The sequence below is a fragment of the Oncorhynchus keta genome, chromosome 21 (assembly GCF_023373465.1).
Source record: "Oncorhynchus keta strain PuntledgeMale-10-30-2019 chromosome 21, Oket_V2, whole genome shotgun sequence".
Taxonomy (NCBI): domain Eukaryota; kingdom Metazoa; phylum Chordata; class Actinopteri; order Salmoniformes; family Salmonidae; genus Oncorhynchus; species Oncorhynchus keta.
In genome coordinates, this window is record NC_068441.1 from 23,569,975 (window position 1) to 23,582,482 (window position 12,508).

General features: G+C 43.8%; 1 protein-coding gene across 3 annotated transcripts in view; it reads left to right on the top strand.

Moving 5' to 3' along the window:
• Positions 1–12,508, top strand: part of LOC118380874 (zinc finger protein 385A-like) — a 92,233-nt gene that overhangs the window by 47,856 nt on the left and 31,869 nt on the right. For all 3 annotated transcript variants that reach the window (XM_052473547.1, XM_052473545.1, XM_052473546.1), the window contains one exon: positions 4,933–5,096. In XM_052473547.1, coding sequence (XP_052329507.1) covers positions 4,938–5,096 — 159 coding nt within the window. In that variant the 5' untranslated portion in view covers positions 4,933–4,937. The remainder of the gene's footprint in view (positions 1–4,932; positions 5,097–12,508) is intronic.

Below are 12,508 nucleotides of genomic sequence, written 5' to 3' on the forward strand. Positions count from 1 at the left end.
CACTTTATTCATCAAAGGAAATTTGACTTCCACATTATCCCAACCCTGCCGAAAGACCCATACACATACAGTATGGAGAGGTTGGATCAGCGGGCTGCCACAGAGCACATGGAGCAGTTGTTGTGGGGGATAAGGGCCTTGCTCAAGAGAACAATGGCAGGTTGCCAGCTCACTTCCCACCAGATTTCTCTCGCCAGACCCGGGCTTCAAACTGGCAACGCTCCAGTTGCTGGCTTGTCTCTCTAACCACTAGGTTAGCTGCTGTTGACCTATAGATATTAATTCCATGTAACCTAAACCGGTAGTTAACCAATGCATGCAGAGACAGAACTGTGCAGAAGCAGGAGAAATTAGTTCAGAAAATAGTTTCAGAGTTTCTAACAGGGTTTTTTAGTTTCTTGATAGCGGAAGACATTTCATCCAACACTTATTTGATCATGTAATTCCTCCTTACATCGCCCCCCTCTTTCTTCCTCATCTCCTTCTGTCCTACATTTTCATTTCTGTCATTCAGCCACTTCCCACTGTGAGAATTGTGGTGTTTAACGTTAAGTACGCAGTTACAGGTGGCTTTGAAACGAGTCCTGACTGAAGTCGGTTTAGGAGAGGTGATTATGACCATCATGTGAGCTGCAGGATTCCTGACGTGTTATAAGGATATTTAAACCCTCAGCCAACCTCCCCCCAACAACACTACCTCCCTCTTCCACCCCCCACCCCTCCAATGCTTCTCTCTCTCTCTCTCTCTCTGAAATAGATAATAAACAAAAGTGAAATAAACAATCAAAATTGAACACTAAACATTACTCTCACAAAAGTTTCAAAGGAATAGAGACATTTCAAATGTCATATTATGGCCATGCACAGTGTTATAAAGATGTGCAAATAGTTCAAGTACAAAAGGTAAAATAAGTATTTACAATGGTGTTTGTTCTTCACTGGTTGCCATTGTCTTGTGGCAACAGGTGGCAACAGGTCACACATCTTGCTCCTGTGATGGCACACTGTGGTATTTCACTCACTAGATATGGGAGTTTATCAAAATTGGATTTGTTTTTGAATTCTTTGTTGGTCTGTGTAATCTGAGGGAAAGATGTGTCTTTAATATGGTCATACATTTGGCAGGAGGATAAGAAGTGCAGCTCAGTTTCCACCTCACTTGTGGGCAGTGGGCACATAGCCTGTCTTCTCTTGAGAGACAGGTCTGCCTACAGCGGCCTCTCTCAATAGCAAGGCTATGCTCACTGAGTCCTGTACATAGCTTTCCTTAATTTTGGGTTCAGTCACAGTGGTCAGGTATTCTGCCACTGTGTACTCTCTGTATATGGCCAAATACCATTCCAGTTTGCTCTGTTGTTTAGTTCATTCTTTCCAATGTGTCAAGCAATTATCTTTTTTTTCTCATGATTTGGTTGAGTCTAATTGTGTTGACAACTAGTTTAGGGTACTCTCTCGCTCTCTCTGTCCCTCTCATTCTCTTTATCATTCTTTCTTTCATTGTTTTTCAGGAGATCTTTCTTTCTGTTTTTCTCCATCACTACAGAGACTTGGAGGCATGTCAGGACCAGAAGCCACACACCGATGAGACTGATTGCAGTTGAGCTTCAGCTGTGACAGCCTTTTAGCTTCTGGGGAGAGAAAGAAAGAGGGAGAGAGAGAGAGTGAGAGAGAACGAGAGAAAGAGAGAGCGAGAGAGAAAGAGATAAAGAGAGTGAGAGAGAGAGAGAGAGAGAGAGAGAGAGAGAGAGAGAGAGAGAGAGAGAGAGAGAGAGAGAGAGAGATATTCACTTTATATATTATCTACCTCACTTGCTTTGGCAATGTTAACACGTTTCCCATGCCAATAAAGCCCTTGAATTGAATTGAATTGAATTGAGAGAGAGAGCGAGAGAGAACGAGAGAAAGAGAGTGAGAGAGAGCGAGAGAGAGAGAAACAGAGAGAGAGAGAGAACGAGAGAGAACGAGAGAAAGTGAGTGAGAGAGAGCGAGAGAGAGAGAAACAGAGAGAGAGAGCGAGAGAGGGGGGTGAGAGAGAGAGGGGGAGAGCACTGTCTCTAACTCTAATACTGACAGCACATTGATGATCCTCTTCAAGTCTCTCCTATTCAAAGGAACTTCCTCCCTCACAACCAAAATAGCTCCTGCTCACAATGTTTTGGATTTGTGACCGGTTTTCCAAACGTAGCAAATTTGTTAAGTAGTTACAGTCACACTGGCACCCGGAATAAAAGACTACAATGAAAGACAATAAAGAGAGTGAGATGGATACAGAGAGAGGGAAGATGAACGAACAGCCAGCAGGAGAGTGACGAAGTAAGGGAGGGTAGGGAGGTTACAGAAGCAGAGGCAGAAAAAGAGAGTGTCAAATGGGGTGAGAAAGCAGTGCACAGCGTGAGGGAGAAAGAGCCTGTGAGAGAGAGAGATGGAGGAATACCGAGGAGCTAGGCTGATATCTGCAGCGCTCCAGCTGTGAGACTTAAGAAGCTTAACCTCCCCGCCCGTCACAGTAGACTATTCAAGTGCAGGCTTCCACCACTGCTTCATCGCCAGAGAGAACGCAGGGGAGGGAGGGAGGGATAGAGAGAGAGAGAGAGACAGCACAGGAGAAGAGAAGGGGAGAGGAAATGGATGATGCAGAGTGGAGGTCTATGTTTATTCTTCTCTGCCAGAGGAGTTGGGCTCAGAGGTAATGGTTGATTAGAGGAGAGGTGGCTGTCAGGTGTAGAGCTAGTCTCTCTCTCTCTCTCTCTCTCTCTCTCTCTCTCTCTCTCTCTCTCCTGTAAATTAGTGATTGAGGAGAGGGGGGATAAATCATTCCCCTTGACTTATTCCACATTTGTTTTGTTACAGCCTGAATTCAACATGGATTCAATTCTAAGCCATCTACACACAATACCCCATAATGACAAAGCGAAAACATGTTTTTAGAAATGTTGCAAATGTATTGAAAATTAAATACATAAATATCTTATTTACATACCGTACTGTAGGGGTAGGTGTACAGTACCAGTCAAAAGTTTGGACACACCTACTCATTCAAGTACTTTTCTTTATTTCTACATTGTAGAATAATAGTGAAGACATCAAAACTATGAAATGACACATATGGAATCAAGTAGTAACCAAAAAAGTGTTAAACAAATGAAAATATATTTATATTTGTGATTCTTCAAACTAGCCACCCTTTTCCTTGATGACAGCTTTGCACAGCTTTGCACATCCTAATGCGTTTGAGCCAGTCAGTTGTATTGTGACAAGGTAGGGGTGGTATACAGAAGATAGACCTACTTTGTAAAAGACCAAGTCCATATTATGGCAAGTAAAGCATTTAACATTTTACATTTAAGTCATTTAGCAGAAGCTCAAATAAGCAAAGAGAAATGACAGTCCACCATTACCTTAAGACATGGTCAGTCAATGCGGAAAATGTCTGCATGAATCAGACCTTCATGGTCAAATTGCTGCAACGAAACCTCTACTAAAGGACACCAATAAGAAGAAGAGACTTGCTTGGGCCAAGAAACACAAACAATGGACATTAGACTGGTGGAATTATGTCCTTGGTCTGATGAGTCCAAATTTGAGATTTTTGGCCCCAATCGCCGTATCTCTGTGAGACGCAGAGTAGATGAAGGGATGATCTCCGCATGTGCGGTTCCCACCATGAAGCATGGAGGAGGAGGTTTTATGGTGTGGGGGTGCTTTGCTAGTGACACTGTCTGTGATTTATTTAGAATTCAAGATACACTTAACCAGAATGGATACCACAGCATTGTGCAGCGAAATATCATCCCATTTTTTGCGCTTAGTGGGATTATCATTTGTTTCTCAACAGGACAATGACCCCAAACACACCACCAGCCTGTGTAAGGGCGATTTGACCAAGAAGGAGAGTGATGGAGTGCTGCATCAGATGACCTGGCCTCCACAATCATCCGACCTCAACCCAATTGAGATGGTTTCAGATGAGTTGGACTGCAGAGTGAAGGAAAAGCATCCAACAAGTGCTCAGCATATGTGGGAACTCCTTCAAGACTGTTGGAAAAGGATTCCTCATGAAGCTGGTTGAGAGAATATCAATAGCGTACAAAGCCGTCATCAAGGCAAAGGGTGGCTAGTTTGAAGAGTCTCAATTATAAAATACATGTTGGTTTGTTTAAAACTTTTTGGGTTACTTCATGATTCTGTATGTGTTATTTCATAGATGTGATGTCTTCACTATTAGTCTACAATGTATAAAATAGTCAAAAAAATTAAGAAAAACCCTTGAATGAGTAGGTGTGTCCAAACTTTTGACTGGTATGTGTGTGTGAGTATGTGTGTGTGTGTGGGGGACTGAAACTGAGTCTCATGGATTAGCAGTATGGCAATGCACATTATTTGATGTTACAGCACAGCAGTGCACACAAATATTGTTATCAGATTTCAGATACTTTTGAAAAACTAGATTACCTATTAGATTACTTTCAAATTGAGAAAGGATGTTTGTGATAAAACAAAATAAATTTATGACACCTTTCTTTTTTCTTAATGACGTTCAATTCTGTTTGTTTCACCTAAGCGACTCTGACCACAAATCAGAGACCACAATGATGACACACCAAATGCATTTGATGGATATTTTTGGTCTTCTTCTAATGCCTCTTAAAGGGAAAGTAATCCAAATGTAAGTAATCAGATTACGTTACGGATTTTGGGTAATCCAAAAGTTACGTTACTGATTACAATTTTGGACAGGTAACTAGTATCTGTGACAGATTACACTTAGAAAGGAACCTACCCAACTCTGGTAGTCGGTTACATTAAGAAACAACAGAAAAAGACCACTGACTGTTAAGATATTTTCTGAATAAACCATCTCTCTCTCTCTCTCTCTCTCTCTCTCTCTCTCTCTCTCTCTCTCTCTCTCTCTCTCTCTCTCCCTCTCTCTAGGCAGCATGAACCGTCCAGGGGTGGTCCCTGCCTTCTTCAGGACCCCCACAGTGATCCCACCCCCCCTGGACATGAAACAGTTCCTGCAGTTCCCAATGGACACAGCTCCACCACAACACAGCATGGGCCTCTTCCACAACTTCAACACCAACAGTTACTCAACAGTGAGTAAACGAACTCCACACACACACAGGCATGTTAAGGCACATATGCAGACACATACACTAACACAGCGCACACACATGTAGACCCCCTTCAGCTTCAATTCGTACTTGTCTTTTCTGGGGCCTGGAGTTTTTCCTGATCTCATGACCTAGTCATGTAAAACACTGGCCCAAATGGTGTAGTTTTTAAATGCATTGGGGTATTCTTTCTCTCGATATGCAGCTTTTAATAGGCTACATTTGGTCCTGATATGTATTAAAAAGCTGTTTAATATCATTTAGCAATGTCAGTCATTACTCTATTCTACCTCGGGGGTTTGTGGTATATGGCCAATGTACCACAGCTAATGGCTATATCCAGGCACTCCTGGCACCACACCACCTTAGGCCTTATTGCTGAACTATACCACTGCTGCCATCTTGTTGCAGGCTGTCTGAGAATATTCATTGTAATTGGCTTTGGTTTCGCATAATATTTCTCTGGGATGTACGTTCCAGTCAATTTGAGGGGTCTTGTAACTGTAGACAGGTGAGGTTTTCTGATTAACTGGTTTTATAGAATGATCCTCAATAATAAGCTGACAAGTGTTTGCTATCCCTGTGGCAGAATAAAGTTCTGCATCTTCACAAAATGCCCCAGCATGCATTTTACTGCAATACAATTGTAATGAATACTCAGGGAAAAAAAGGTGGAGATTCACACACAGAGCACAGCAGATGTTTATTAAGCCTTCACAGAAGGTAGGAATCATGGTCACAGGCAGGCAATGGTCAAACACAGGTATGCAGTCAAAACAAACAATACCTCACAACCATACAAACAGAAGGAACTGAACTAAATAGGGAGCTGATGAGACCAGGTGAGAAACGAACGCAGGTGAAATCAATGAACAAAACTGAAAGACAGGGCTACCTTCCAGAACACAAAGAAACAGGGCTACATTCAAGAACACAAAGAAACAGGGCTATACCTTCCAGAACACAAAGAAACAGGGCTATACCTTCCAGAACACAAAGAAACAGGGCTACATTCCAGAACACAAAGAAACAGGGCTATACCTTCCAGAACACAAAGAAACAGGGCTATACCTTCCAGAACACAAAGAAACAGGGCTATACCTTCCAGAACACAAAGAAACAGGGCTATACCTTCCAGAACACAAAGACACAGGGCTATACCTTCCAGAACACAAAGAAACAGGGCTATACCTTCCAGAACACAAAGAAACAGGGCTATACCTTCCAGAACACAAAGAAACAGGGCTATACCTTCCAGAACACAAAGAAACAGGGCTACATTCAAGAACACAAAGAAACAGGGCTATACCTTCCAGAACACAAAGAAACAGGGCTATACCTTCAAGAACACAAAGAAACAGGGCTACATTCAAGAACACAAAGAAAAAGAACACAAGGTTGACTAAGAAAAGCAGAACCTTACAACAATGACTTATGGCTAATCAATTTAATAAGACACACAGCCAACGTTCCCCATAATCAATTTAATAAGATGCACAACCAGCGTTCCCCATAATCAATTTAATAAGATGCACAACCAGCGTTCCCCATAATCAATTTAATAAGACGCACAGCCAGCGTTCCCCATAATCAAATTAATAAGACGCACAGCCAGCGTTCCCCATAATCAATTTAATAAGACGCACAGCCAGCGTTCCCCATAATCAGCGTTATTAGACATGGACCCAACCAGTTCATTTCCAGGTTGGGTTTCACGTGAAGGTCAGCACGGTGACAAACATTGGTTGGCACGTACACACACACTCAAGCACAAACGCCACATGCACGTACACATGCACACAGAGCCAGCCCACCTCGTGGGCAAAAAACCCTGTTGACGGTGGAGAGATGTTTTCAATTTTGCCACGGAAAGTAGATAACATTTAGCAGTTTTAAGCAAACTTTCCTGCAATTCTACACATTTTGCCAAGATTTATTCCTTGTTAATGATATCTAAGGGAGTGACTAACAAAACCAGTGGGGGCCCCCTGGAGGTCAGGTCCCCTGGGTACCTGCCCAGTTGGTATAGTTTAGATTGCTGGCTAGACTAACTAGACTAACTTACCAATACAAAACATGTCAGCTAACACTCACCTCTGGTTGTCTCCGCTCCGCTGTGGACCCCCCCTCCTCCGGTGCACTCTCCAACCTCGGTAAGTCCTCTGGTCCCACTAAACCTTCAATGCTCAAACACCCCGCGGGTACAGCACACCGACAGGACCCCTTGCCCAAAGCTGGAATCGCTGCATTTTAGATGAATCCACTGCGAATCCAAACATACCACATCTTTGCTGTTACTCTTTATCCACCGTTCGCAAGCTGAGCATGGGTGTATAGGCAGTTAGATGAGTTCATGATAAAGTGAGGTCCAGGGCATTGATGGATATCACCCAATAAGAGAAGGCATAGAGTTATTATAAGATCTCCACCATTAATTTGCGATTTCAGACTGGATTTCGATGATCGTTTTGGTTTCTGCCAAGGTGCTATGAAAGTTTGGTATATAACATTCCTTCCAAATCCGAAGTGCTGGATGCCATCAAAAGTGTTTGCATGACTGAGTAATTGCTGAGCAGATGCAATTATTTCCAGTAACATTTAAAACAAACACATAAAGTAAAAGTGCTGCCAACATGCCGAACTTGCCGGTCGCCATCTTGAAATCATGTGTGGCAGCGACATGCAGCCATGGTCCATACTGGACCAGATTCTTCTTTATCATATCCATCGATGCCAGGCTCAGGCTCCGAGCTCTTCACCACACCTTCCAACTCACTTAATTCACCCTCATTCAGAACTCGGTCTCCGTTTGCACTTGACACCAATCTTTTTCGACACTCAATCCCCATTTTATTGCCATCTTCCTCAGATTCAGCTCTACCCTCTGATTTCTTCAACCTCTTCTTTCTCTTTTTCCACCTCCATTCCTCCTCAGAAATCCACCTTTCTGTGTCCCTGTCCCAACATTCCTCTTCAGTTGCCATTTTAGAACTTTCTGCAAGCAATCTTCCCCTATCTGCAAGGATACATCAAATCAAATCAAATCAAATGTATTTATATAGCCCTTCGTACATCAGCTGATATCTCAAAGTGCTGTACAGAAACCCAGCCTAAAACCCCAAACAGCAAGCAATGCAGGTGTAGAAGCACGGTGGCTAGGAAAAACTCCCTAGAAAGGCCAAAACCTAGGAAGAAACCTAGAGAGGAACCAGGCTATGTGGGGTGGCCAGTCCTCTTCTGGCTGTGCCGGGTGGAGATTATAACAGAACATGGCCAAGATGTTCAAATGTTCATAAATGACCAGCATGGTCGAATAATAATAAGGCAGAACAGTTGAAACTGGAGCAGCAGCACAGTCAGGTGGACTGGGGACAGCAAGGAGTCATCATGTCAGGTCGTCCTGGGGCACGGTCCTTGGGCTCAGGTCCTCCGAGAGAGAGAATTAGAGAGAGCATATGTGGGGTGGCCATTCCTCTTCTGGCTGTGCCGGGTGGAGATTATAACAGAACATGGCCAAGATGTTCAAATGTTCATAAATGACCAGCATGGTCAAATAATAGTAAGGCAGAACAGTTGAAACCAATGACATTACCCCTTATTGACATCTGACTTAAACCAACCAGTTCAAATAAATAAACATTAAATACATTTACATTTACATTACATTTAAGTCATTTAGCAGACGCTCTTATCCAGAGCGACTTACAAATTGGTGCAAACACCTATGACAACCAGTGGAACAGCCACTTGCATCTAAATCTTGTTGGGGGGGTGAGAAGGATTACTTACCCTTACTTACCCTATCCTAGGTATTCCTTGAAGAGGTGGGGTTTCAGGTGTCTCCGGAAGGTGGTGATTGACTCCGCTGTCCTGGCGTCGTGAGGGACTGCGTACACATTTCTGCAGTGCCAAGTGGAATTATAACCAACCCTGTTACACACATATGAAGCAGACTCTCTCACTCTCTCACACACACACACACACACACACACACACACACACACACACACACACACACACACACACACACACACACACACACACACACACACACACACACACACACACACACACACACACACACACACACACACACACACACACACACACACACACACACACACATTCATCTTTACATGGTCCTAGTTGCTAGGCCATTCATTCACTTTCACTCAAACCTCTCCAGTTCAGTTAAAACATACAGAGGCTCTGTCAGCAAGGGCACTTATATTATGGCCACTCTGCCTGAGTGGTTATTACAGCCAGTGAGCCTATGACAGAACATAAACTCAGCAAAAAAAAGAAATGCCTCTTTTTCAGGACCCTGTCATTCAAAGATAATTCATAAAAATCCAAATAACTTCACAGATCTTCATTGTAAAGGGTTTAAATACTGTTTCCCATGCTTGTTCAATGACCCATAAACAATTAATGAACATGCACCTGTGGAATGGTCATTAAGACACTAACAGCTTACAGACGGTAGGCAATTAAGGTCAAAGTTATGAAAACTTAGAACACTAAAGAGGCTTTCTATTGACTCTGAAAAACACCAAAGGAAAGATGCCCAGGGTCCTGCGTGAATGTGCCTTAGGCATGCTGCAAGGAGGCATGAGGACTGCAGATGTGGCCAGGGCAATAAATTGCAATGTCCGTACTGTGAGACTCCTAAGACAGCGCTACAGGGAGACAGGATGGACAGCTGATCGTCCTCTCAGTGACAGACCACGTATAACAACACCTGCACAGGATCGGTTCATCCAAACATCACACCTGCGTGACAGGTACAGGATGGCATCAACAATTGCCTGAGTTACACCAGAAATGCACAATCCCTCCACCAGTGCTCAGATTGTCCGCAAAAGTCCAAGAGAGGCTGGACTGAGGGCTTGTAGGCCTGTTGTAAGACATGTCCTCACCAGACATCACAGGCAACAACGTCGCCTATGGGCACAAACCCACCGTCGCTGGACCGGACAGGTCTGGCAAAAAGTGCTCTTCATTGACGAGTTGCGGTTTTGTCTCACCAGGTGTGATGGTCAGATTCACGTTTATTGTCGAAGGAATGAGCGTTACACCGAGGCCTGTACTCTGGAGCGGGATCGATTTGGAGGTGGAGGGTCCATCATGGTCTGGGGCAGTGTGTCACTGCATCATTGGACTGAGCTTGTTGTCATTGCAGGCAATCTCAACGCTGTGCTTTACAGGGAAGAAATCCTCCTCCCTCATGTGGTACCCTTCCTGCAGGCTCATCCTGACATGACCCTCCAGCATGACAATGCCACCAGCCATACTGCTCGCTCTGTGCGTGATTTTCTGCAAGACAGGAATGTCAGTGTTCTGCCATGGCCAGAGAAGAGCCCGGATCTCAATCCCATTGAGCACGTCTGGGACCTGTTGGATCGGAGGGTGAGGGCTGGGGCCATTCTCCCCAGAAATGTCCCAAAACTTGCAGGTGCCTTGGTGGAAGAGTGGGGTAACATCTTACAGCAAGAACTGGCAAATCTGGTGCAGTCCATGAGGAGGAGATGCACTGCAGTACTTGATGCAGCTGGTGGCCACACCAGATACTGACTGTTACTTTTGATTTTTACCCCGCCTTTGTTCAGGGACACATTATTCCATTTCTGTTAGTCACATGTCTGAGGAAACTTGTTCAGTTTATGTCTCAGTTGTTGAATCTTGTTATGTTCGCTGAAAATAAACGCAGTTTACAGTGAGAAGACATTTCTTTTTTGCTGAGTTTATTAACCCTGATAACCTATAGAGGGTGCTCACAGAGCACTGATGAGTAATTTATGAGGTTGAGAGAGCCATTAGAGCAGGGGTACGCAACTCTTACCCTACGAGGTCCGAAGCATGATGGTTTCCTGTTTTACCTGATAATGAATTGCACATACCTGGTGTTCCAGGTCTAATTCAGTCCCTGATTAGAGGGGAACAATGACTACATGCAGTGGAACTGGCTTCCAGGACTAATTCAGTCCCTGATTAGATGAATAAATGCAGAGGAACTGGGTTCCAGGTCTTATTCCGTCCCTAATTAGAGAGGAACAATGAATAAATGCAGTGGAATTGGCTTCCAGGTCCAGAGTTTCCCAGTTGATGTCAGGTAATTAGTGCTATTCTCATGAGGACCTGTCATTGAGACCGTGTATAATAAGAACAACAAACAGTGAGGGAGCAAGTTCTGGATGCTCTGTTAGCCTGGCTGCTAGACTGAATGCTCCATGATCCACTTATAAAGAGTTTGCTTGCACCATATATTACGCTCAGCTATCATACTGTCCAATGGATCGAGTGCTGCCCTCGTCTATGGAGAGTGCAGAGTGGAATAGATCATGATTTCTCTACCAGCCCCATATGGTGTACAGTATGGGTGGAGGTATGAAGAGATGAGGGAATGAAAGAAGGGATGTAAAAAGAGTGACTTGATGTGTGAGGTCATAACGGCAGACAGAACGTAGAGCCGGGTGGATAGAGAAATGGCGGGGTGGAAAGAGAGAGATCAATCAGCCTGTTCACAACAGATGGACAAAGAGAGGGAGAGAGAGAGAGAGATGTTACAAAACACAAAGAGTAGTCCAGATGGCTAACCAAAATTCACAGTAGGACTTGAATAGGTGAGGACAATGACTTGCCGTCTTGTTTGCGCACACACACACCTGCATGCACGTAAACACACACACACAGTCAGACATCTGTATTCTAGGGCAACAACCTTTTTTATTGTAAAACTGAGAGAGGGGGAGGAAGAGAGAAAAAGAGAGTGAAGAGTGGGTGGGAAGTGGTAGGTGTGGTCTCAGGGTTTAAATATCTGTATAACATATCAGGAGAGAGAGGGAGAGCAAGAGACTGATGAGGGGAACAAACAGAACTCCAGGTTAAGGAAGAGGAGTATAAATATAGACAGGAACTGTATTCAACCACTTACATATGGGAGAATAATTACACCTTTTGCCTGGTGTTTGGAAGTTGAAAGTGAAACTAGCCTCTCATTTTGCAATACAAGTTCACAGTAGCAGTCAGTGATTAGAAACTGAATAAAACCTCAGTCCTTTTGGCTGCGGAGTGGAGAAACACCCAGCCTGGGTTGTGGATACAGAGAAGAGTGGTCAGAACCCTCACAACGCTCACAAATCCTGTTTGGGGCTATTTTGTTCAACACTGTAAACATCAGACGTCTGGGTTGGCTTGAGTCAGATCCACATGGTCAACATGTCTTTCTAAAGAGCTGTGAAGTATTTCAAAATGCTCCACATACTGTAAAAGCCTTCTATATTAGTCTAAGAACATGTTGCTCACATCAGATTCTAGTTGTCTACTATCGTGGTCTGTTCCAATTCTAAGGGGAGTCCTCTCTACAGACAGTGTTCAGGTGATTTGTTCATACA